The sequence below is a fragment of the Augochlora pura genome, chromosome 4, assembly GCF_028453695.1.
Source record: "Augochlora pura isolate Apur16 chromosome 4, APUR_v2.2.1, whole genome shotgun sequence".
Classification (NCBI taxonomy): domain Eukaryota; kingdom Metazoa; phylum Arthropoda; class Insecta; order Hymenoptera; family Halictidae; genus Augochlora; species Augochlora pura.
Genome location: NC_135775.1, coordinates 28,454,084 through 28,480,193, shown reverse-complemented (window position 1 = coordinate 28,480,193; position 26,110 = coordinate 28,454,084). Strand labels below are relative to the sequence as shown.

Sequence of the window (26,110 nt, the reverse complement as noted above, 5' to 3'; positions counted from 1 at the left end):
ACCTGACAAAACTATACTTTTTAACAGAAAGTGTTGCTTGTACCTTTAATATTAAAATTTTGTTAATATATAAAATTTTGTTATTTATAGCAGTCATCACACTCGTCTATACCGATCATCGCATGGATGACAAATATACTCGGCACTCGTATAGAAAGGGTTAAATGGCAGGAAAATGCCTACAAATCTCTGCGAATAAAAAGAGCTATCGAAGGCTGTCTAGAGAATAAAAATAATAACTACCCAGTAAAAGTTTGCAAGAGAAAAATTCTATAGATATTCCGTGGAAGAAAGAGGAGCGTTGTCGCCTAATAGTCCCGTTAACATACCACGGGACACGGGAGGCTCGTCGTAGATATGGCAGCAGAGCCGAGACAGCGACGAGTGGGAAACGAAGCAGCGAGAGACTTGGAAAAGCCGTGTGCCGCGCGTCGGCTGGCCGGGGACTAGGAACTTTTCCGAGCAGGCCGGGCTAATTAATACGACGGTCGTCGGGTAATTAGCGCGTAATTTGCATCTGATTAAAAGTTAACTGGCGTCGCGAGGCAACCAGCCAGCCAGCCAGCCAGCCAGCCTCAGACTCCGGGGGGCTTGCTTCATCTCCTGACCTTCCGACTTCGCCGGGCATAATTTTGTTTACCGAGAGCTTCCTTCGGCGAATTTTCGGCCCTCTACCAGACCACCGCCCCCCTTTCGGCAAAGTGTGTGGAAAAGATAACCGGCGTTTGCCCGGAATAATTACACGCCGGTGTAAGACCCAAGCGCGCGCGTCGCACTGGGCGTATTCAAATGAACCGGTTAGACGACCACCTTCGTCGAATTTATTCCAACAGTTTTGGGAATATTAATTGTTCCTTTTAGGGGGAAGTTTTTAATTCATGGGTCGTGTTTAGCATCTGGAGCACGACGGAAATAAGGCGCGCACGGTGCGTGCCATTGCTCGATACTGTTCGCTACTCTACGCTGTTTTCCGGTCGTCTTGATCGCAACGCGAAGACGCTGGTCCGGAAAAGCTGGATTTTCCATTATCCGAAATCCTCGAATTTCTGGCAACTAAATCAATTACTCGAAGCAAGAATTTTTTGGCTCGCGAAATGAATCACCAGAGTCGAATTATTGTTCGATCAAAGGGGAGGACCCGACCGATTTCTGCTGATTTTTTCAGCGACTCGTGCAGCCCCACTCGTGGATAATTCCGGGCAATTTAAACGGTCGCCGGAATTTTTCGTGAAAAATCGGAGAAGCACTTGGCCGTCGGTACCCGCGGATACCGTTGAAACCGGCCTAACGCTAATTACAGCCGGGTAATGATGTAGGTCGATGGTAATTGTTGCTGCTCGATCGGGCCGCGAGTGGCACCGCGGAAGAAAAATGGCAGCAGCGGCGGCGGCGGCGGCGGCGGCAGCCGAGCCGCGAAGCCATTCGCGTTTAACGAGTTAAATGGAACGCATTACCGGACTATATTCGATAAATCTATAGCGGAAATTCTGGCCGCGTTACACGCGCTCCCATCCAGGACGGAGGTGGAAGAGGAGGAGGGGATCGATCCGCGGAGCAAAAGGGGGTTCGATGGATTCCGCGATTGATCGAAGGATATTTCCTCGGAGACACGGAATTTGATTGTATCAGGTTGGCAACTAAGTAATTGCGGATTCAAAATAAGAAGAAAAATTCAATTGTTTTGCTTGAAAATATAAGGTTATTCAATTAGACAAATCAATTTTGACGCTGCCTTTCTTTCAAGGCTTCATTTTAATATACTAATAATGTACAATTTATACAATTTAATATACTGTATATATAACATAAAAATCGTGCTTGCTATTTTGGAAATAATGTAATAAAATATGTCTGAAACGCGCGCCTTTCATCTTCAAACTGTAACAAAAACGAAACTAAATAATTAAATGTAGCGACTCTTAAGAATTTGTGCTGAATTGTCGTTCCGAACTTATCGATATAACAATGCTTCTTTATCCAAGGCGTCGCGATCGTTTCAGAAATTGGACAGTCGGTTTCCTCGCGGGAATATTTCTGCACGGCGAGGGGGCGAGGGGGCGGGGGGGGGGGGGAGTCACGCTTCCGGACGGTGTAAATAAAATACCGCGGCTAATGCGGCATTTGTTTAGAGTTGCAACTTGTACACGTCGGATAAAACGCGGGCAGCTGCCCTAATGTTTTCGCGGTGGCACGTCACGCGCCGCGACGCGGCTCCTCCGTGCACTTTCGCGGTGAAAATAAAGAGCGCATCGTACTTGTTACAAAAATACGCGGCCGAGATGAAATAATAAACGACGCCGTGCGCGCACGGCGAGAGTACAAGGTAATCTTCGCGGAACAGAATAAACCGCGGCGGACCGCGCAGAAATAACAAGCGGTAACTATTTAACGGAAGAAGCTTGTCCCGCTTGCGCGCGACACTACATTTAATGCGCTATTCGGGGAAATTGACAAGATCGTCGACGACGGAGACGCGAGTTACAAGAAACAATCGTAGAGGCAATCATAAATAAAGTCGGTATGTTGGAGCTTGCATTTCCTATTTTACTATACTAAAATGACCAGTTTCTTATTTCTACTTTTCCTAATCTGTAGAGACCATGTGACAAAAGCGCTCGAACGAATGATGTTATTCAAGAATTGGATCTTGTCGCTTGAATGAGGCAACGCATCTCTGTCGCTATTATCGCTTAGGTTAATTGATAATCTGTACGAATGACTCGGAAAGAAATCTTAAACATTCAGACATAAAACGTGATTCGAACAATCACCGCAAAGGGTTAAAATATCCACTATCATTTTCGAATTAAGCACATAAATTCGAAAGTAAATCGAACGCGTGACAAGGGGTTGATAGTCCTACGATGATTGTCACGGTTTCCGGGATATAAAAAAAAGCCCCGAAGTCGGCCGATTTTTAGGACAATTTGTCCGAGGAATAAAAGGTAAAGGAGAAGTGTGCTCGGTAGAGGGAAAAGTCGACGAAAATCGTTGAGGAGACGTCTTCTCGAGGATGTACAGTAGGGGTCGAAGTGCGCAATCAAAGGGCCTTCACGCGGGTCGCAATAAAAAGATCCTCGAAGAAATAATTTGCCGTGGATAGAGAGAGAGAGAGTGAGAGAGAGAGAGAGAGAGAGAGAGAGAGAGAGAGGGAGCTAGCGAGTAAGAATGAGAGAGATAGAGAAGCGTCGCGAGAAATTGTCCATTCAATGAATCTCGGGAGGGGCGAGCGGAGGAGGGCGGCAGAAGTAGGAAAGAAAGCCGGGGCTCGTTCGTTTCGAAACGAGAAAAAGAGGTGTCCTCCTTAACGTATAACGAGAGCTTATTGCGGGATTGGTGGCGTCGGGACGCTCGCAATTTCGCTCGGCAAATTCTCTCTCTCCCGGCGTCGGCGTCGGCGTCGCGACGACCGTGGACGACCGGGGGTTGGCTGGCCGGGGGTTGGCCGAGGCCGGAAACTTTCCATGGAACTTATTGCCGAACTTATTACCGGAGTTTAAGCCGGCCTCTCGGCCACTTATCGCGGAATCTTCGGCCGACCGGAAGTTTAAAGGGCCGAGTGTGTGCGCCGGGGTTGGCTCCCGAGGGCGGCGAGAGGTTGTCGCGGGGGCGGGGGTGGCCGGAGGACTCGCCGAGAAGAGCCGAAAGGTGCGGCACAGATAAAAAGAGTCGCAATAAGCGACGACGACCCTCACTTGTCTCGAATTTTCTCTCCACTTCGGGATATTACGTTTCCTCTATTTTATTCCCTCCCTACCATCTCTCCTCTTTCTCGACCGCCTGGGCACCCTCCGCGCGCACGGGTTCGCCAACGTTGGCCCTCGGTAACTTGTTCGAAACGATCGGGACCCCGCCGGATGGGGACCACCCCGAATTTATGGTACCCGAGAACTTTCCATGCTCTTTACTCTTTAATAGATCTATGCCCCGCCGTGTTTATTGCACTCGCTGCGACTGATCGCCCTTCGACCCGCGATTCCGTCAAACATCCTCCGACCATTTCTCTATCTTTCTCTCCTTTCTATTTTGTAACCCTTTGCAGCAGAAATTGTTTTCATCATTATCTTCCTCCCCTTTGACAGCTTAAAAGATGATTACGAAGCAGCGCATGCAGCACGGAAAGAATTAATTTCTTTAACGTGACCGTTTTAAATTTTAGTATCGTCTTCGCTGCGAAGCAAACAAAATCTTTGTGTGCGCGGCGTAATTCGCGTAATTCGTTCGTCAAAGAGCACTGCAGACCTCGCGTCGACGACAATCTAATTAGCGGGTTTCCGTACGTAGCTCGACGAAGAATTCGTCGTTCCGCGACAGAATCGAAAAAGTGACCCACAAAAATGATAGATTAACGGGCAAAGGAAAGCGAGCGGTGGATCGAGACTGGACCGAGCAAGTAACGAGGTTTAATCGGGGGAAAAACTATTAGCCACCGTGCGAAATTACGGGATTATCGTCGCGTGTTTTCCCCCCGGGTTTCCTCTCCTTTTTTTCCTTGGCTCGGTCGCGCGCGCGCACCCGAGCCTCGAGAGGCGTCACACGCGCGGCTGTGCTCTGCGGTTTTTCTGGCCGCGCTGTGTGCAGCGCGTGTGTGTGCACGGTGCATGCTGCGGGCCGGTGCACGGTGCATCGTGCACCGGCTGACGAAGTTACGTGGGATGGGATTACGAGCACAATTACATAAGTGGAGGCCCAAGTGCCTCGTGCCGTGAGAGAGAGCCACTCGAACTGTCCTTGCCTCTTCTACTCAATTATCATCGCCCGTGCTCTCTCCCTCCCTCTCTCTCTCTCTCTCTCTCTCTCTCTCTCTCTCTGTCGCTCTCCCTCTCTTTGTCCCCGTCCCGCATTCTTTCGCTTTCTCCGTTCAGAAAAACGCGATACGTCACATCCTCCCATTGTCTCAGACCCAGAAACACTTTCGCGAGGGTTGGTCGATCGTGACTTCTCGGATGCGTCGCTTCTTCGGTGTTAGCCACCGAGATGTTCGACGACGTTAACCGAACTGAACGTGCTCGAGGACGAGACGCTCTTGTCTCCTTTTCGAGCACCCAATCCTTTTCTTTTTTTTGAATCTAGCGACGGTCCTTGCGGTCGCAATTAATTTGCCGGAAATATAACATTATGGAATTTGGAAATTGGTTGCGATTGTCACGGACGAAGAAAACAACGGTCGAAGTTGTTAGCAATTTCGTTCGCACGAAGAGAATAGTTGTGCAACTTGGTGGCAGTTGTTTCAGCTACCATAAACGCTGGGATGCAGAAATTGGTTGCAGTTTACTCGAGCTAACGGGAATTAGGAGCGATCGGTTTAGCTCGACCGTAGAAAACAGTGGCAGAGATTAAAATCAATTCGTTCGATTGGACGGCGACTTTTTAATTGAATTTTATTTAATAGATTTTTAGGAGGAACTTTATCGAGCAATTGCATCGACGGAAATACTCGGCGTTAATCTCGCGGCAAATCTTCGATACCGAGTCTACACGTCGATCCCGTGGGACTTCGAGGCTACGAGGTCGAGAAACTTCCCGCGAAAATTGAGATGACTCCCGGGGAGACAGCTGCCAGATATCTCCGCTGTGAACGCGGAGCCATGTTTTTCAAAACTGCGATTAGCTGATGCTATTCTGCGTAAAGATAACTAGCTCAGGAAGCGGGAATGTTCCTGAGGATTTGTAGAAATTTCGACGGAAATAATCTGATAAGAAAATTTACACAGAAGGAAAGTACTAATTTTAATAGACTAGTCGACAACTCTAAGTCCGATATTTAATTTCCAATAGAGTAACAAAGTGACGAAAGAATCGTCACATTGCGAAAATAATAAAATAACTATTTTCACTATTTTAGCATAATTTTTAAAACATTTCGCATTCTTGTATTTTACTCTACAGTCTTGGAAAATAATAATGTAATAAATTAACGTAAAAGTAGTTCTATTTTATTCCAACAAATTTCTCTCGCGCCGTTCTTTCATCTTTTCTTTTATCCCCCGCATTTCGCTCCTCTTTCAATTTCCTTTTAATTCCTTTTCCTTCTCTCTTCTAGTTTTTATTCTTTCTGCTATTAAATCTATCTCCACCGCATTTAATTTTTCACCAATTCTACGCATCTGTTACGAACAATATAATTACCAGTTAGAAACACTTCTTATTGTTACGAACCTTAGCGAACTGCGACGAAACAAATATTGATAAAAAATATAGGAAGTATCGTGCAATTAGCAAGAACTATGCGAGAAGCAACATAGATGAAATTTGTCCGTGAAAAAGGGTCTTGTTCTCGACGACGATGGCCCAGCCGAGGGGGGACCGTACGCAGCGGGGGGATCGAGTCGGCGGAACGTGTTCGCGGAAGTTCGCCGATTAAATAAATTGTTAATCCCCACGAACGAACGTGTCCAACAACGAGATGCTCCCGCGATTTTATCGGCCTCGAGACTTCGGGGAAGCGGCAAGTCCCGCGGATTCGATTACCGTCAAAATAATCTGCGGTAAACCCGGGTCCCCAAGGCGCGAAACTTTCCCCCCTCTTATCTTCATCCGCGAAAGTTTTGCGCGTTCATTTGTAACGCTAAGTAGTGCATTCGCCGTAGCCGAATGTTACTTATAGCTCTCACGCGCTCGCCAGAGATAAGCGCCGGGTTTTCGAGAGCAACTCTCTCCCGCAACTCCTTCGGTTAACCGGCGTGTGATGTACTCGAACTTTACCGAAAGAATGCCAGGCCGCTTCGGGGATTCTCGTCTCGCGCGCAAACAAAAACTGTGAGATCCCGTGGGCAAACGACGGTCCACGAGTCCCTTGCAAATGTTTTTCGACGCTAACACAATTTTATGTAAAATGTTAACGGAAAGTGATAACGCGTGGAGGGATAATCTCGACAGGATTGTCGTGGAAAATAATTATTGTAAGATTGCTTTTAATTTGATTCAATAATTTTTTTTATAAATATACAAATTCACGGTTCACCCTTTGAGGACGAGAGGCGAAATTAAAATAATAAATCGTCCACTAAGGATTAATAATCAAGGGGACTTGATATAACTTGTTTGTTAAAATTTTTGAATATCTTTAATCTCTTCAAAAATACTGTCACGAATCGTACTTAAAATTACGGCTATTCCAAGTGCGATGACGCGAGTAAATTCACTAAATCAAATCAAATCAAATCAAATGAAGTGAAAAATAAAGATTTTTCTTCCTACTAAAAAATGCATCCTTGAAGAGATTAAACAGAGACGATTTTACAGAAAAGCGTTGACAACGTTGCAATCGAACGAATCCTTCGCGGCGGATGTACGCGACTCTAAAACATCAAAGCGAAAGGGTTCGCGGGTAGGAAACGGAGATGCACTCACCTCATAGGCTTGAAGAGCGCCTGCATGTACGAATAGTTGATCTCGAGCTTGAGCTGCGTGCCGCCCTCCTTCTGGACTGCGAACAAAAAGCGAAAAAGGAACCTCGAGTAAAAACCAGAGATTGTTTATTCGGGGGCTTGGGAGAAGTGGAAAAAGAAGGCTGACGATTATCCGCTCCGGGGTTGCGGAACACGCAAATTGCTTAGGAGTAGTTTTCCGGCTCGATTTCACCGGAACGATCGTTTATTTTCGATTCGATTGGCCCCGCAACGATTAAACCCCGCCTAATTGCGCTCGACCTGCGAGAGCGGATATCAAGCAATAATCAGCAGAGTGCATTCGTCGGGCACCGATTCCGAACGGGCTGCTACTCTTATCGCTATCGAATCGCTTCGACGTTACCGTCGAAAGTATTTCTAATTCATTCGGTCCGATAATGGCGCTTTCTGACGATCCTGCGAAAAATTATTCAAAGTGCTGCGAGGACGAAAGTTCTTCCTCGAACGTTGACTTGCCAATTTGCTTTCAATTAGGGTTAAAATTGAGTTGTATTAATGATTAGAAATGGCACAGTATTGATACGAATTTTATGTTGAAATTATAGTTATTAAAGTATAATAAATTATAGTTATAAAAGCACAATAAATTCTAATATATTTCATAATAAATTATAGTTATAAAAGTATAATAAATTATAATATATTCCGTAATAAATTATAGTTATAAAAGCATAATGAATAATAATATATTCAGTAATAAATTATAGTTATAAAAACATAATAAATTATAGCTATAAAAGCATAATAAATTATAATATATTTCATAATAAATTATAGTTATGAAAGCACAATAAATTACAATATATTCCATAATAAATTATAATATATTCTAAAATAAATTACAGAATATCTGGTTGACGTTCCAGCTGGGTTCGTCGGCCGTGGTAACGATTTTTTCGCGGCTTGGAGAAATTCTTGGCAGAGATGCACGGAGGCGTATCGATCGGTCGTTCACTGTGTCAATTTCAGAAATGATGTATGCCTAATTTAGGTACCAGCCGCGCAGGTCGCCCGCGGTCGATTTATCACGCGCGGCAATTAATCGTCGACGTGCTGTCGCGTCGCGCAAGTCATTGACTCGAACTACTTACGCGACCGTACCGCATTAACGCTTTGACCGGCCGTGTCCAGCGTACACAGAGGCGGCGGCGGCGGCCGCGATTCTTCCGCCAATCTTGCTGATCGACGACGCGGAAATTGCTTCGCGACTGGACGCCAGTTCCTCATACTTTTTTTTTTCTCTTGCGAATAAAATATAACAATATGTTTCCGCGAACGTGATTGCTCGACGAAACAAAGGAGATCAATCGAGGTAATTAATTGTCGTTGCGGGAAGCAATTTTTACGAGATCGTCGTTGATTCCGAAGCAGCTCGGCGATGATCGTCATCGGAATCGGGTCGGCGATGACGCAAGCCGACAATTAAACGCGAGACAGCGAACGGTGGCGCGTTGCGCAACCAACCAGTAGCGCGGACGATATCAATTTCGCGTCGCGATTGTTTCTATTTATTTTTAGTCGGAAACCGAGAGAGACCGTAGGCTGTTCGAGAGTTCACCTTGAACTCGATGAAAGTTCGAAGGTCGCGGTGGATGGAGAAAGGCCAGGGAAATATCGGAAAAACGGATGAGAAAGTTCTGATATTCTCCAGTGGTAAAGATCCACCGGTTTGTTAACAGAAATTGATATAGTTCGATGAGAAACTCTCGAACAGAAAAGACAGAAATAAAGGCTGGAAAGTTGACCCCCGGGGGGGGGGGGGGGGGGCTTTGCGAACAAGTTAGCGTAATTTTCTTAAGCGGAGCAAACGAGGCGACTTGACGAAGGGAAATATACAGAATGGCGAATCAGCAGCGGGATTGGACAAACAAAAATTTCTGTTCCAACCCGAATTGAATTCCGGGAAAGTTTTTCCCGCCTCGCGTCGCCGCGTCGTCGAGATTCCGCTCTGATTAAACGTCTAATTTCGTGGATCGTGATTACGTATCGAAATCAGCTTCGGAGTATCGAATGCCGGCAGCCTCTCCTCTCTCTCTCTCTCTCTCTCTCTCTCTCTCTCTCTCTCTCCTCGCCGCGCAATTTAATTATTGTTTAGCAACTTGGATCGACCCGCTTTGTCACCGAGATGCCCGGGCGGCGTCTTTGTCCCACCCTCCCTTTTGATCGACGATCTAATTTCCTACGGCAGCCCGATACTGCTTAATAATTGGATCCCAAGGCGACCGTGGGGACTCCTTGGCGCTGATTTAACTTCGTTCCCTTGCCGCGCGCGATTTGTTTAACAAACTATCATCGGGGAGCGCGATCGAAATTACGCGAATCCCTCGGCGTCCATCGATTTCCCCGAAACTTTCACTCATGTCAGGCCTCGGACAGGCAAAAATTACGCTATTTTGTCTTCTATGCGATATTCTAAATTATTGGTTTGACTGTGTTTCTTATTTAGATTTTTGAAACAAATGCGAGAGTCCAGATCATTGAATTGCTAATATGGTTGTGATTATAGTTTCGCGATCCACCACCTTTTAAAAATACCAAAAGGAATTTACGTAAATTCTAGGACGCTCTCGTGTCGATAATATAGTCATTCAGAAGCTACCAATTTCCATTTTAATTTCTAGAGCCGAATATGATAAAGAAGTTAGTAAAAAATATACATCTGTATTTCGATGATTTTATATTTACTTTGAAGTGTTTAATTTAATATATATGTAAAGAGAATATACTCCCTTGAAAATTAGCGGGTAATAAATTAATCGATTGCCACGTAGAGACAGATAGAGAGATAGATAGATAGAAGAAAAGACTACATAAAATTAATTAATTAATCGTTATAACCAAAAGTAGTGGATAAAAGCAGAGCTGTGAAAGAGAGACGAATAATTCACCTTAATTGTCGTTTCTCTTATTTACAGGTAACTTGTAATTTCTGTATATAATATAAATCTCTTATTTACAGAGAAACAAATTTGGTTTAATTACTTCGATAATCCCAACATCTGACATAAAACATATTATATAAATAATTATCAAATATTGAATCAACTGAATCTAAAATGGAAAGGCTTGAACAAAAGCACAGCAAAAGCCGAAAACCTCGTGCAATCGTCGCGGAACGACGAAAAATTCCGGCGCGACCATAACGGCCAGATAATTCCATAGAATTCGCGACAATTGAAGCATCCAGGATCGTTTCGCAGACGAGATATAATAATACCGGCGCTGTTGGACGAAGGCTCTGGCCGGATAGTACTATAATAATTAATAGTCGGGAGCGAACCCCGCCTTATCTGTTCGCAACCGCGAGATCGTTTCGGCACGACATTCGGATAAAAAGAACCGAGAGAGAGAGAGAGAGAGAGAGAGAGAGAGAGAGAGAGAGAGACGCGTGTGTGCACGACGAATATAAATAATCGAGCGAGAAGTCGGCGCGACGATCGAGCCGGAAATTGCGCGTGCAAACGCCGTGCCAGCTCTAATTTTAAAACGTTCCGCTTCGAGACCGCTATCTGTTTTCGCCTCTTCCCCACCGATCGACATTGTTAGTCAATGAACCGCGTCCCAGCAATTACTAAGCACAAAGCCACGGTCACAATAACACCGGTTAATTGACCGGCCTCATGAGCCGTAGAGAAAATTCATTCGAACAAGAGAGAAGATCGTTGCTCCGGACTTTACGGATTAATTTCATGTCAACGCGCGTCTCGTTTTGTCGAATCCGCTGGGAACCCTGCCGCGATTCCGCGTCGCTCCACGGTAAATCGCGAAAAATCACCGATCATCGAAATAATCGTCGACGTCATCGTTGTTGTCTCGCGAAATTTCATTCGCGTGGTCTGGCATCGGGGAGATAAGAGGAATCTCCCCGCAACAATGTCCAACAGGACAATTTTCCGCGCGACGTTCGAAGTTCCGGCGAGAGCTAATTGATCGATCAAACGGGAAATTAATTGATGGGCGGGGGGTCCCGGGAACAAAGCGGAGAATTTCATAACCGGACCCGCGTGGAACTGCAGATTTTCCGAATCCCGAAGTTTCCGCGAATTCAGATCGTAAAGGAGCTTTAACTTTCATCCTCTTTCCGTCCCCCCCTTTCCCCACGGTCTTCCCCGGCCACTTAATATCGAAGCTTCGAGCGATGTTTTTGTTTCTTAATTACTTAAAAGACGACGGCGCGCGCGCGCGCGTTCGTTTGCTCTGCACTCGCGCACGAATATATTTTTTCGAAACCGGCGAGTTAATTGTTCCGCGAGAAACCACCGTCTTCGCGGACGCAAGCGGAGGATCCTCCGTCCGAGAAAAGTCGATTCGTTGCGAGGAAATTTAATAAAGGTCTACGTACGGGCGTCCACGGCTTACCATCCATTATTTCGCCCCGGGAAAAATTCCCGGCACGATTTGCGTGCACTGTCCGCTCGCGAAATTTATATTACAACGGGGTCCCAGGATCGTTGCGATAGCCCCCGCCGGGCAACGAGAGATCGATATCGACCGGCCAAGAATTTCGATTGTTGTACGTCGCTCCGGAGATAGGACGTCTGACCAGTGGCATCCGATTCCACTGAGCACGGTGGTCCAACGACTCGATCGTTTCGCAAATACCTCGATAAACAATCTATTCCTCGTACGAAAAACCTTTCTCTTTATTTATCTATTTTTTTTTTCTTCTAATATTTGCATTTCCTCTTCTAACGTATTTTCTCTCCTATCGTATCATCTATTTCATTTACCCCTATATTCGATATGCTACTTGCGCGACGTATTTTCATACTATTGTGACACAGAGACCTTTTCCAGGTTGATACATAAATATTAACCCCCCTTGCACTATAATAACTACTAAATTAATAAATTATTAATTTCCTCGAAATCGAGATCAAATTGTATTTTTCTATGCCCAAAGTCTGGAAAAGGAAAGAAATAAAGACGATACAAGTAACAAAAATTACCTGGTCCCATTAAGGAAAATATTAATCCATTTGCATCATCGCTCTATTTCACCTGCCGCGTTGAAACATCGGCGACGTTCAACCGACGACTGACTCGTATCACCGCGCGAGGACGATCGTATGCACGGCTCGCGGAATATTCCGCGCGCTCGGTGATAGAAGATAGTCGCGGCTCGCGGATTCATCCGCGCTTGGATGCAAATGGTTTAAGGACAAATAAGCGCTAATGAATGCAACGTGAAAGGAGTCATAGTGCAAGGGGTTAAGTAAATTTTTAGAAGGAACGTTTTAATGAATTTCTATTGGAGGTTCTAAGAATGTAATTAGGCGAATAATGAGAGGACTCACCAACGTGGACAATAGGCCTGGTTGCGATCTCCCTGAGCAGCGGATCGACGTACTTTGAGTCCACCGGGTACAGTTCCGTCCTGGAGATCTGCAAGTGGAACCTCTCGAGGGTGGAGCTGTTCTTCCTGGAACAGAAACGAGCGAATTAATTAGTTTTTATTAAGAGATCCGCCGTTGATTGCGTCGACGGCGGCGGCGGCGACGGCGGCGGCGGCGGCGAGATTAAAGCGAGAAGAGTAACGAAAGTGAAAATTCATGGATGAGCTTGTTTGCCCGGAAGGCATTCGATTCGGAGGACGCGTCGCGTTCTTATGCGAGCGAGAGCGCGATGATTCAGGAAACGTAATTCGTGGCCTTTTAAAATGCATGGAATGCAGTCACGAGTCTGGTCCCTCGTTCCGCGTCCTGTCCAAAGGTTCTCCCGGCCGTCTGATAGCCTATCCTATGGCGAACGAGGGAGTTTCCCATGGCGGCACGTGAATACCATTACGGGATGGCCCCGGCTTATCTCCGGCTGCAAGGGTTTACCGTACGCGTGACACGCGTTCACGAAAATGTAGATCCCAGCCTCGAACATTTTCTTATCAGTTATTCGTACGTTGGTTCGCCGCTATTCGGACCGCCGCTATGTCTTTGCGTCATCTTTCTCGATCGATTCGCGATTAAAAATGTTGTCCTCTTTGCTCCCACTCGTTCGCAAAGAACGTATTGCGAAATATTTCCGATGGCGGAGAGATTATGAAGCAAATAATTGCTAAACTTTGCAGAGAGGTAAATCAACCCAGTTTCCATACACAAACACAGGAGGAGCCGTTTATCCCCGGATTAAACTACCGAGTTCTACGGTTCGACGATTTCAGCTTAGAAGAAGCCACGGCAAGCTCGTCCGCAGAGAACGGATCCCGACGGGGGTTGGTAGAACGTGTTTAACCCCTTACACTGTGACTCCTTCTCGCGTTGCATTGATCAGCATTAACTTGTTCTCAATATTTCTCTTAATAGCACCGGATAATTTTTGTTTCCTGTATTTTCTTTATTCGCTGCTGTTTCTAGGCTTTGATAACAAAAGAATTCAATTTATTAATTTCGATTTGAAAGAAATTTATAATTTATTAATTTAGCAGAGCTTGCGTGGAACCTTTGCCCGACTTGTTATATAGCGCAAGATGATAAACAGCGATGGAGTTATCAAATAAATAATCGTAGGACGCCGCGGAGTCGAGAGGCTGTTCCGATACAAGCAACGGCACACAACGGGAGGAAGCTTTCGAACAATATCGCAGTGGATCTCGCGCGAACAGAGAAATCCGCGAGAAGTTTGTGCGCGCGGCCGCTTTAGAAGCTCTTTCTTCACGGCCCCCTGGATTCGTTCGTGCAATTTGCATACGACCCACCGCGCCGTCCGCGAAGTGGAATCGAAAGAGGAAGCGCGGAGAAGAAAGAATAGACGGTAGAGAAAAGAGAGACACAGCGGGCGGAGAAGAGAGGGGATGGAAGACAGAGAGAAAGAGAGCTTGTTACACGGCTGGTGGCCCGGAGAGAGCCACCGGTTCAGCAGAAAATCTTCACCTTCGGTCTTCTCGGTTTTTTTTTTCCGTGGGAAAGCAAGCCAGACACGATGGCCGAGCCACCCCCTGCGGCTTGCATACTAACCACTCGACGACGACGACGACGACGCCGCGTTAAACCTTCGTGAATTATCTCGAGATTCGACGGACGAAGGGGATGATGAACTTCCGGGAGACACCGCGCTGTTTCCTCGGATATTATGCGCCGGCTAAGATACTCGTCTCTCGAAAAATTCCATCCCCGAAATTGTTTGATCAATCTCCCAAATTCTTCACTGAAGAGAACTTTCAAATCGCAATGTATAGACGAGGCGATGAATTTATCGGTGTCCTAAATTTTTCATAGAAACGGAGCTTCTAATTGCAATTCCGTAAATTGGAGATACATCGTGTAAGCGAGATAATGAATTTATCGGTTTACCCTCGACATAATTCATCCCTTAATTCTCGATACTCGAACATTGCCGCTATGCCTTCCTAATACAATAGAGCCTCTCTTATCGGAAGGTTTAATATTGTATTATCCTGATAACCAAACCGTTCTATCATCTAAAGATTACTAAATTAAGTGATAATTTATCTAAATGACACATTGATTAGATAATAGAACGTTTGACTATCAGAATATCGTCGAATTAAATATTTATTTCATAAATAATTACGAAGCGACTGTAGACACGCGATAAATCTAAATTGTCTTTCTTCTTCTCAGAAAATATTACAATCGAAAAACTCCTAATCGTTGCAACTATAAAGAAAATGGTACGGCAAGGGGTTAATTACCAATATTTTGTACCCGAGACGTATTCTCCGAAGAGTGCGCTTCCGATCTAAGTGTCCTGGCGCGCGCACGCATTGTACGAATCCGCCGGAGCGTTTTAAAAAGAATCCTCGATCGACGAATATACCCGAGCCGCGGGGAACAACGAGCATTAATTCGCGCGACCGATTTAAGGACAACACTCGGCCGGATGATCGCCGGCACGATCACCGAGCCGGATCATCATCTTCGAAGTCGGCCGCCGGCCTCCGCTCCAGTTCCCCGTTTTTACCTCCGCTCGAAATCTCGGTGCACGTTGTTCCGCCTAATCCATGCGTGCGTCTCCGTTCCGCATAGATGCGTTTAATGTGTATGCACACGCGGCGGTCCGCGGACTGGCCGCCGCCGCCAGTCTGCCAACGTATCCGGATTGTCGGACGCGGAACCTGTATCCGGGATCGTCGGGACACCGAAACCAGAGACCGGCTTATCGACGAGCCGCCTCCAATTAACGCAGCTCGGGTAAATCTGCAACTATTTTACAGAGAAAGAGAGCGAGCTAGGAAGATAAAGAGAGAGAGAGAGAGAGAGAGAGAGAGAGAGAGAAAAGAAAGCAACGCTTACGAGTTTCAGATCGAGCCTCTGGAAACAAAGTGTCTCGGAGCGAAACTTCCAAGTTGACAGTTCTCAGCCGAGAGAGACTTGTGAGAGAACGAGATTTAATTTTTTTTGTAAGCCGACGGGCATGGCGCCCTTAATTAAACGGCGCAGCAAGCAGGAAACAGAACGGCCACGATTGTCCGGCCGCGTATCGAACAAAAAAACCTGTCCCCGTGGACACGGTGAGCATCGGGAAGAGGGTTAACGGAAGGACCCGGGGATCCTTTGAAATTCCGACTATTCATTCGCGGATCCCGATGCCGGACAACGACCGGCCGCGCGCCGGAGGTTGGCCAATAAATCCGACGCGCCCCGCGCCGGTAGAAATTAGCGGACCGCCCCGCCCGTTCGCTCCCCCCCGCATCCACGGATTAACGCATTAGCGGAAAATACAGCCGCGCCTCGGTGCGCTTGTCCTTTTCATTTCGGGGGCTCGTTAAAAGCGAGGCTTATGCCGATCCGACCGCGTGTCTCGCGGTCCTCTTGCTCTTCTCTCTGTCTCTTCTCCCTCATTTTGTCTCCCCCCCCCCCTCTCTCTCTCTCTCTCTCTCTCATGTCCTAACTCTGGTTCACAGATCACGATTAAAAACACCGGGAACAAGTCAAAGTCGGCTGTGCTTCAGCCGGCGCGCGCGGCGAGCTAATTTCCGGTAGAAGCGCGCCCGCGCGACATCCGAACGGATTGTCTTAGTCGTCGTCGTCGGGCGTTGCGAGGGCAAACGGGACTTGCTTCCACGGATTCCGCTTCCAATTATCTCCAGGACGCGACTACCGCGTCTAGACGCCGTCTTAATTTATAATACGATTCGACTAAGAGTCTCGCGCGTCAGATCGGAATCATACTGCGGGGACACGCTCCGCATTTTCGATATCGGGTATCAGGAATACGGGGTTCGTTAGCAGGATTAACTCCCGGGATACGCTCAACTTATTTTTGCATCCCCGTCTGCCCCAAACCGACACAGTTCGCTGGGATCATTCGCCGGCTTCGTACTTCCGCGTCCTGTACACATCTTTCCCATCTATTATTATTATTATTATCGTTATTATTATTATTATTATTATTATTATTATTGTGATATCGGGAATATTTCGGTACCCGACAGATAATTTTAAGAGTAGTTTTAAGGACATTAGTTGTATAGTCGTAAAAAGTAAAGCGGCGTTGACCTGCCCCGAGTTGCGCGTACCGATGGGGCCCACATGCCCACATCTGGGATTTGTGGAAATTTGGGATTTAATTTCTATTTAATCCCAATTTGTAGTAATTAATAAAATATATTGTTACTACATTATCATCATCATCATCATCATAATTTATTCATTTATTTATGAAAGGGTATAAATCCCTTGGCACACGAACCAGTTAAAAATCGCAAGCGATATAAAGGCCCAAGACTTCGAATTTATAAAAATCCTATTCAAGAGCAGCTGACTTCGTCGAATAAAGTTCCACCGCGCTGGGTTTTACCGTGGAAAGAGCTTGACTTCTCAGAGATAAATAAGGGTATATTTAATAATTAAAAGCGCTGCGAGATTAAAGGCGGTAGCCTGGTCTTTGCAACGACCTCTTAAAAGTCGATGTACGATTTTTCGTCGCGGTTTTATTGCGCTCCGAATGAATAATGAATCGCCATTAGAGTGACCCCCGAGGTGGATCGCGAAGAGAGGTCGAAATCGTACCTCGAGGATATGCTTTGAAAAAAATCCGAGAACCGCGTCGTCGTTGTACCTGACAGGTGGGGAAGTTATCGATGACTGCTCCCTTCCTTTGCAATAATACGCAAATTCGTAGCAATTCTAATTTTTTGGAAGGGCCGAGGTTTATCTCCCCTTCCTTTCGTTTCCTAATGTTATAGTACGTTGTTGTCCCCGAATTTATTCTGCTCGTAGCAACGCGTCGCTGGGACCAAATCGCTGGACTTTACGAGAGAGAATGGGGTTGATCGTCCGACAGTAAGAAACGATCTCGCGGTAAGTAAAACGTAGTCGATAGCCGCGAAACGTTCTCGAACAGATTTGCTTTCGATTTTTCCGTGCCGGCGAGCAACGGGGAAAACAGTTTGCTGGAGACTGTGGCTTATCTTCGATCTTAATATCCGGTAACCGAGAGAGTCTCGGTATCTTCAAGAGTGTAGCAGCATTGTGAATCGATAGGGGACGCGATTCCACTGATCGAGATACAGAGAGGGTACGTGTATGCAAGAGAGAGAGAGAGAGAGAGAGGGGGAGGGAGAGGCTCTCCGCATATATTGGCCGGGTCCGGCGATTGATGAGATCGTTAAAGTAGACACACCGTGTATATCTAGTTGGGGTTTCATACAATTCGCGCGAGTGTACACGGGTTGCTCCGCGTACGTGTACCCGGTCGCGCGTCCCTGTGTGCACAGGTCAGAATGCACACAGTCTGCCTCAATATGCAGTGATCACTAATGCAATTTCATGGCGCATGCACGTGCAGTAACGAAGGCTTAGGTCACGCTTTCATGTACACTGACTGATTACGTCTTGCCTGTGGACGTGCGCGCCCGTTCCCGTGTAACCGGCCCCCCTGTCCCACTGTCATTTTATTAAAACGATTCGACACGGAATCGGGCACTCCCCTGCCCATCTGGCACACGGACACGGCACGGACGCGCGGGCGCGCGCGCGCGCTCGCGTACACACTCTCGGCCGTATTAATTAACTTTCCTGTTTATCCTCGCGGTACCGCGGATTTCGCTGCAGCCCGCGACCCTTATCGAGCCCCGTCTATTTCGTAAACAGGCTTCCGATCTTCCCCTAACTACCCTCAACGGCTAATCGAGTATTAAGAAGACCAATTCGACGTCTACGTTCTCACCGTAATTGTCCGAAACTGCTCAAGAACCGAATTAATATAATCAATTGTAATAAATTAATAAAGAAGCTCGAAAGCTTACAAAAGATTGAACGCTTCGCAACGATGACAAGATTTAATTTATATAGCAGGGGTGGCCAAGCTCCTTGATAGTCCGAGCCATTTTTCAAAATTTGAAATTTTTCGATGCTTCACAAGCTTACGAAAGATTTAATTCATCTGGAATTTTCTGGATTGTTATTATAAACTTAAACAGTGTATGAAATGAACGAGGACTCTTGAAAATCTAAATGGAATGGATTCGAAAGCTTGAAACGTTCGTTCGTTTTTTCTCCGTTTCGAAATCGAAGGGGCGCAGTTCCGGGCCACGGGATAAGGGATAAGGGCGGCATTGTGCAGTTTGAAAATGGCTTTGGAAGGGACCAGGAGCGCGGAATGTCCCCGGTCGGAGCCAGAAGTTTCTGCTAACTAGCCGAGTGATTTATTTAGCGAAAAAAGTGCGCGCTTTATTGGAAACACGTCGTGTCGGATATCCGACACGGTGACGGGGCATTGAGAGGACGAGACGAGACGAGACGAGACGAGACGAGACGAGACGAGACGGCGGTGCGCGGGGCGCGGGGCGCGGGGCGAGCCTGGTCACGGGATGAATTTCAATTATAGCACGCCGCTCTGCAGCTTCTTGCACGCCTGTACATTGTGTTTATCAGCTGTCGCCCGTTGCCGGACACACCGTCCCGTAAATTCCATTCAACGCTCTTGATCACCGCGAGAAGTCGACCAGATCCGCGTTTCTCTACGTCTTCGAGCTGGCCGCCTAATTCGGTCTTACGAAATTGCTCGCGCGCGTCCGCCTCGTTCCGTAAAATTGTCAAAAACACGGAATTTCCGGCGGGTGTTACCGCGACAAGCTCGAGAGCCAGAAACCACGAGACGGGATCTCGGCGTTTCGACGGCTCCGGGAATTGGGAAACTTCCCGGATGCCCTCGGTCTCCCTCCGCTGCCCTGGAAAACTTCTTAACGATAGCCTGTATTTTTATTGGAGTAAGTAATTACCGGTGCTTGTTGTTCGAACGTAACGACGCTCTCTCCGCGTTCCCTTGTTTCCTACCTTTTTCTTCCACGAACGAATTTCCTCCGATAAATACAGGATGTTTCTACGATCCCCGAGGTACGGCGGACAGGCCAGACTGATGATCCTTTGCGGAAAGGATCCGTGAATTTTCACTTTTTTCGCAACCGGACGTCGACGCTCGTGTTCCGCCTCTCGCTGTTGAAACCGACTTCGATTTCGAAAAATTACGGTCGGCTAAAAATTGCCAAAGAAACTGAACACCGCATAATTGGTCCGCCTGCTTTATATTTAACCATTGTCCATTTTGCTGTCCATCCATATTTTATCGTCCGTTTTGCTCGGCTGAATTTTCGAATAAAAATTCTGCAATGTCTCGATGAACGCGGCGCTCTTGTTACAAAGAAATACCAGCTAATTAGTTTTACCGCTCGACAGTGATTCCACCGTCGGATTGCATTGGTCGTAAAGTCCGCGGTCCCGTAACAAATGTTCCCGGCCGCTACGAAATTTGCGGGATTAAAAATTGCGAAATAAAATCGTGGCACGTTAAGATTTTCCAGAGGACTCGAACCTTTTCGCCGCTCAAGAATCACGGTAAGTGTGGAATCGGTCAGCGCTGGTCGGACGAGTTGGCCGAGTTGGCCGAGCACGTTTAACCCTTTCGTTACGGGTGCCGTATATAGTCGGCATAATAACAATAACCTGTTATTAATAACTCGGCGGACGACACTGCTGCAGTGAAAGGGTTAAGCGCGAGGGCTGGCTATTCGAATTGAATTCTCTCGCTGGGTGTCGCGTTCTTGAAACTTGCTGAAAACAATTTACATAGCTCGTAAAGTCGCCCGGCCGGAAAACATATTGCGCGTCGCGGCCGGAATAATCGCGGGCCCCGGGACTAGAACGAGAGTATGATTAAGGTGGCAATTAGTCCGCTGATTAATTTTAATAGATCGCCCCGCGCGAGGCCGACGCCGTCGGCGTGTTCGACCGTGATGGCTGATAAAGTTTTCCCGGAAAAACAACTTTTACGATCGCAAAACGCCGGGCCGCCTGGTACTTGTTATGAAAATTCCTGGAAAATTTATAGAACAGACGTCCGAACACCGTTGTTATACCTGCCGCCGAGAATTTTATTAGAATCAAAACCTGCGGAGAAAACCCTCCGAGTCTGTACAACGGCGAAAGTTGTCCGGTATCGCCGCCGTTGGAATCCGAAACGGAAATCAAAGCCGTATTCTTTTCCGAGTTGCTCTTCTCTTCTTCGCGTCCTCGTTCGCCGTCGAATGAAAATATTTCTAGCAGTTTGATTTCCGTCCAAGCAAACAGGAACTTGGATATTAATTTAATTTCATTCATTTATCTATATACAATAATAGAAAACTGCATCGCGAGTGCAACGCCGGAAGGTAGACCAGCACGGCGATTCGACGTTTCGAATACTCGTTTGGACAGCGTCGGGACGAGGCGATAACAAACTAGGTTTAATTATGCGCCGATTGCCGCGAACAAACCAGTCGGCTTTTCAGTTCAATATTGATTCTGACAAAGTGTCAAGTTCGGCGACGACAGAAGCGCGTGTTCGCCGCGACGTTAACAAACGATCTTGTTGACAGTCCGAGGATGCCGCCGCGAACGGGCCGTCGGGAAAATATTATCCGAAACGAGATAACGGCCGACGACGAGACAAAAGAAGTCCCAGGACGACGACGACGACGACGAGGATGACGAATGCAGGCCGCATCGCGTGCAAATTAGTCATCGCGGAGCAATGGTCATTTTGCCGGGCATCGGGACAACGCGTGACACTATCGCACTGAATCATAACCGCGTTAATATTTATCCCGCGGCCACGGTTATTTATAAAGCTGGACGGGACAGACCTTGGGCAATTGGGATTAGCATGACGAAGGATCGTCCCGTGATCGCCGTGACTGATTTTTCAACCGGTTCGAGGAGCCCGCGCGCGTTCAGGAGAGAGAGAGAGAGAGAGAGAGAGAGAGCGAACGATCTGGCCTGTGATCCAGGAGGATTTATCTTTCAAGATCTATCCGCGCCGGCAACGAAAACGTCGGAAGAATCGATCTTACCCCTTCCCGGAGATTAATTATCCCTTCCTGTTCAAGGTATCACTGTGATCTTTAATTAACACAGGCTTGACTATAACGGCGTGGCTCCGCTATTAATCCTTTTCTGCACAATTTATCGTAGAGAAACAAATTTCGCAAAGTAAACATCGTCCGAAGTTTCAGCACGATTTTAGATTAAAAAATCCATTCCTTGCTGATCTCTCTTTTGCATAAAGATCCGCAATCTGTTAATTAAAAGCGCGGCGAGAAGATAATGATTTTTCTGAAGTTCTGTAATTGTTTTCGCACGGCTTGAGACGACTTTTTAGTCTGCTCGGAGTATAGTCGATAATGTATGCCATATACCAAGAGAGAGAGAGAGAGAGAGAGAGAGAGAGAGAGAGAGAGAGAGGCTTGAAGCAATTAATTCAGACGCCTCTCAAGTTACCTAATTAAGGTGCCGAGAGATCCGCGACCTCCTCGGGGTTCTTTGAAGTCGATCTCGCCTCAAAGGAGGCACCGAGACACCTCCGGCTCCTCAAAATCCACTTACCCGACGAAATTGATAATCGAAAAAGATTCGTCGAGCCAGACAACTTGGCGGACGCAGGTGTGAGGCCGAACACTGTCGCCAAATTGCCCGACAATCACCTCTTTTGATTGCACTTTCTTTATCTTGAAGCGGGAATATCGAAACAAGAGAAAACAAAGGATGATCCTACAATAAAGACGAAGATTTTCAGGTCTCCGAAAAGTCTGCGATCGAAATAAATTGTTCCCTTTCAATTAAAATTGACTCGTACAGCTTCTAAGATTTCAGGGACTTGGTCGGAAGAATATATGTACTTTTCTCTTTTGTCTGGCAAAAGATAAATTCACAAGAAATAGAAATTTAATAGAGACCTCCTATTACATCGGTGATACATTTTCTTTTCATGTATAATTTCATGTAAAAAGCACTACAGTCCGTTTATAAATAAATAAATAGTAAATAATAATAAATTCTTTATGTAAGACAAAAGGCTCTTACTAGCCCGTGAATAAAGAATCATAATAATAATAAATTTTCTCCAAGATGAAAATCGAACAGTCGATCGACTCGAAAAGATTTTCGGATTCTATCAGCAGCTCCGGCGAACGATTAATTTCCTCTCAGATTAAAATCGACTTCACCGTCGATCAGCTGACCGAAATGAAGCTGTCAAAGAGAGTCAGGGAAGAGAGGAGCAGGTTCGGGCCAGCTATCGGTCATTATCAAATGATGAAATCACGGCGGGCGGAACTCGGACGCCTTTGAGGCGACAGAGGCAAACGAGCCCCTGCTCTGATTACGGCATTGTCTGATTAGTCTGTTTTGGCGGCGGTGGGGCGTGGAAAGAAGGGGTTACGCCGCGCGCGTGCTGCTGGAGACGCAGACCGGAAGTCGAGGGTGCCGAAACTCGGCGCGCGGTGTGAGAGAGAGAGAGAGAGAGAGAGAGAGAGAGAGAGAGTTCCCTCTGCCGCCGCGTGCATGTGTTTGGCAGCGCGCGGGTATTTGGCAGCCGGGCGTGCTCGCGAAACTGCAAACCGAATCTTCCGGCGTAGATTGAGTTCGGAAACACACGCGCGCGCGAGCACAACTAATCTCGATCCCCGAAACACGTTCCCCTCCCGTCCCAGATCCTCCGCCGGCTTCTGCTGCTGCTCTCTCCTCCGGTTCGTAGACGCCGGCGTCTGTAACTCCATCAGGACCCCGAATTCAAGCCGGAGTTCCTATGTACGACCGATCGTAAAGCACTGGATCCGAGATTGAGCCACGGACGTCCGCTTTCACCCCCGCCACGATTCCATGTACGGGTATCGATACGCGATCGCTCGATGAATTCTGAATGATCTCCCTCCCTCCCCCTCTCTCTCTCTCTCTCCGTCTCCTGCCGAGTTCGCGAATTAGAGCCGCAGAACTATCCTGTCGGGACGGACAAGTTCGATGAAATATGTATCTCCGATTTCTGGATTCCAAAGGGTACGGGTCCTGGAGGCTTTCGGCAGTCCGGGCTTTAAGAGAGAGTTTCAGGATTTAATCGGCCCGCAGGCCGAGTAGCTCGCTCGAACTTGCTCCGGGCAACATTTTCTGCTGCAATCGCGAGATACACACCGAGTCAGCCTTGTTCCCTCGTTCGCCAAATTTCGGAAGGGGTACGGCTCGCGACGAGGTCTGTCTCGCTTGGTCAACGATTTTCCTTACTTTCTAAGCACTGCTCCTCCCGGAGAAACTAGGTTCTCCGAACACGACGGCGATTTTTCGGATTAGCGAAAGTTGCTGCTCCCGTGGCGAACCGAGTTTATCGGCGCTCTCTCGAAGCGGGAATTAACATGTCGGAGCGCGAATCCTCTCGTAGGAGTTATAGGGCGCCGGGCTGGTTAATGACAAGCGGTTACCACTGAATCTTTCAGCGTGGTTTATTCGCGTCGCGGAACAAGGAGGAGCACGGTCCGGTCAACGAAGAAAGGCTGGGACAAGAAGAGGGAGAGACAGAGAGAGAAAAAAAAGGTGCGAGGGGGAGAAGACAGAGGGGCGAGATGGAGGTGGCGTTCATTTGTTATTCATAGGGTCGCCATAGCCTCGGCACGTCGTCGAACAGGTTTCGAACACGTAGACAGAGGCCCGCGGCGGCGAACCCACCGCAAACTCATCCGGCAACTTCAATTACACAGATTTCTTTTATCCTGGACCAGAGGCTCGGGCTCGGCTTTCGGGTCCTTACCGCGCGCACCGAAACAAAAGTCCGCAAAGAAACATTCGTGGTATTCGAGGCACAGATCTCGTTTGTCGAAGATCAATACCCGTTCTCCGAAATTATTTTCAATCGGCCAAAACCATTTCCATTGAATCGATTAATGTTGCTTCGGCATAGAAAAATGAACGATTATATTTGGTGACATGTGAACAATTTGTATTTATCCTGTGCCTATGTTATATTCAAATGTTTAACCATTTGCGGTCGATTGGCGAATTGACTGAAAAGAACGAATTAGTCAAAGTATGCCAAGGGGTTAAGAATTCTTGAGATTCTGAGGCCTCTTTTCATAGTACACGATGCGCGTAAATTAGAATAAAAATAATGTCCGAGAAAATGCATCAGCTCAGAAAAAATCAGAAAAAAGTATAATGATTAAAGGGCCGCGTCCCGCAACTTTGTGCCTTTAATTGGACAGCGCAGAGACCGTCATCGTCCTGCCTGGAGATGGCAATGGGATGCGCAATGTGTGCGAACTATTGAATTCGTAACGCAACAGAGTTCGATCTCGTCCGCTGATCCGGGATGGAACGAAACAATCTCTCAACAGGTCGTAAGCGAGATCGCGTGCAATTACGAATTGAAGGCGGTGTGTTAAATTAGCGGGTTCGACGAATCAATATTTGGCAAATTAGGGTTCGGCGACACCGTTCGGCTCCGTTAATTACCGAGCAATTACCAGCCGGAAATACTTTAAAAAACGGTTCTCTGTCCGAGCCGTGAATAATTTGGATCGCGCGAGCGCGCCCGCCGGATCAGAACTGCGCTCGCGGATTGCACACGCCGGTTATGGGATATACATTATAAATCGAGCAGATTGCGCGGCCAGGTGAACGCCGCCGCCGCCGCCGCCGCCGTAGCTCTCGAAATCAGTCTCCGAGCGTGGTGTCGGCTTCTCAAAGGCGCGGCGCGTCTTGCATACCGAACGAGGCATCCCCGGCGCATCTCGCTCCGAGAGCTAATTCCAAACTGTGCCCCAGAAAGATATTGTCTCGAAAATAATTTAGAGGCGCTCCTAGTTTTATATCTCGCGACAAAAGCTCGGTGCAACGCGCTGAGCTCTCCGTGTTTCATAAATGAAACCGAAGACGACGGGACAGCCTCGCAGCTTTTTGGGATTAGGTGAATCAACGATAAATGCCAAAACGCAATAATAAATTGTAGAAACGCTGTTTAAATTAAGGTCGGCGAATTTTGATTTTTCATAACAGCGTGAAACTTGGCTTTTTATTATCTTTAAAATCGGATGCGATAAATCGTTGTTTTATTAATTCCTCGTAGCTCTTTGTTACGAGCTCGACGACGAATATGTTTGGAAATTGGCCGTTCGATGGGAGACGATTATGTGGACCGAATTTGTAGGGGCGATACAGGAATAAAACAATCGCAGGCATTGAAATACGGTCGGTTGGCAATCAAAGCGGCGATGTCCAACAGCTGAGGACACGGCCACGGGCCAACAAATCACGGGAAGTCGTTGAGCGTGGTGTTCTAAGCGACGGAGCCTCGAGAAACGCGGCTCGACGGGCCGCTGGCCGATGTCCCGCTGCCTAATCGAGTTAAAATTAGCGCGGGGCGGCGATACAGAGAGGCGATCGGAGAGGGCGGTTGCTGGTTCCGGCTTCGAGATTTATCGGCCGAATAAAACGGAGACA

General features: G+C 47.2%; 1 protein-coding gene across 3 annotated transcripts in view; it reads right to left on the bottom strand.

The window, feature by feature from the left end:
- The window catches only part of LOC144469397 (extracellular serine/threonine protein CG31145), a 131,003-nt gene that overhangs the window by 16,900 nt on the left and 87,993 nt on the right, over positions 1–26,110 (bottom strand). For all 3 annotated transcript variants that reach the window (XM_078179618.1, XM_078179620.1, XM_078179619.1), the window contains exons 5-6: positions 12,710–12,834; positions 7,354–7,429 (exon numbers count right to left, since the gene is read on the bottom strand). In XM_078179618.1, coding sequence (XP_078035744.1) covers positions 7,354–7,429; positions 12,710–12,834 — 201 coding nt within the window. The remainder of the gene's footprint in view (positions 1–7,353; positions 7,430–12,709; positions 12,835–26,110) is intronic.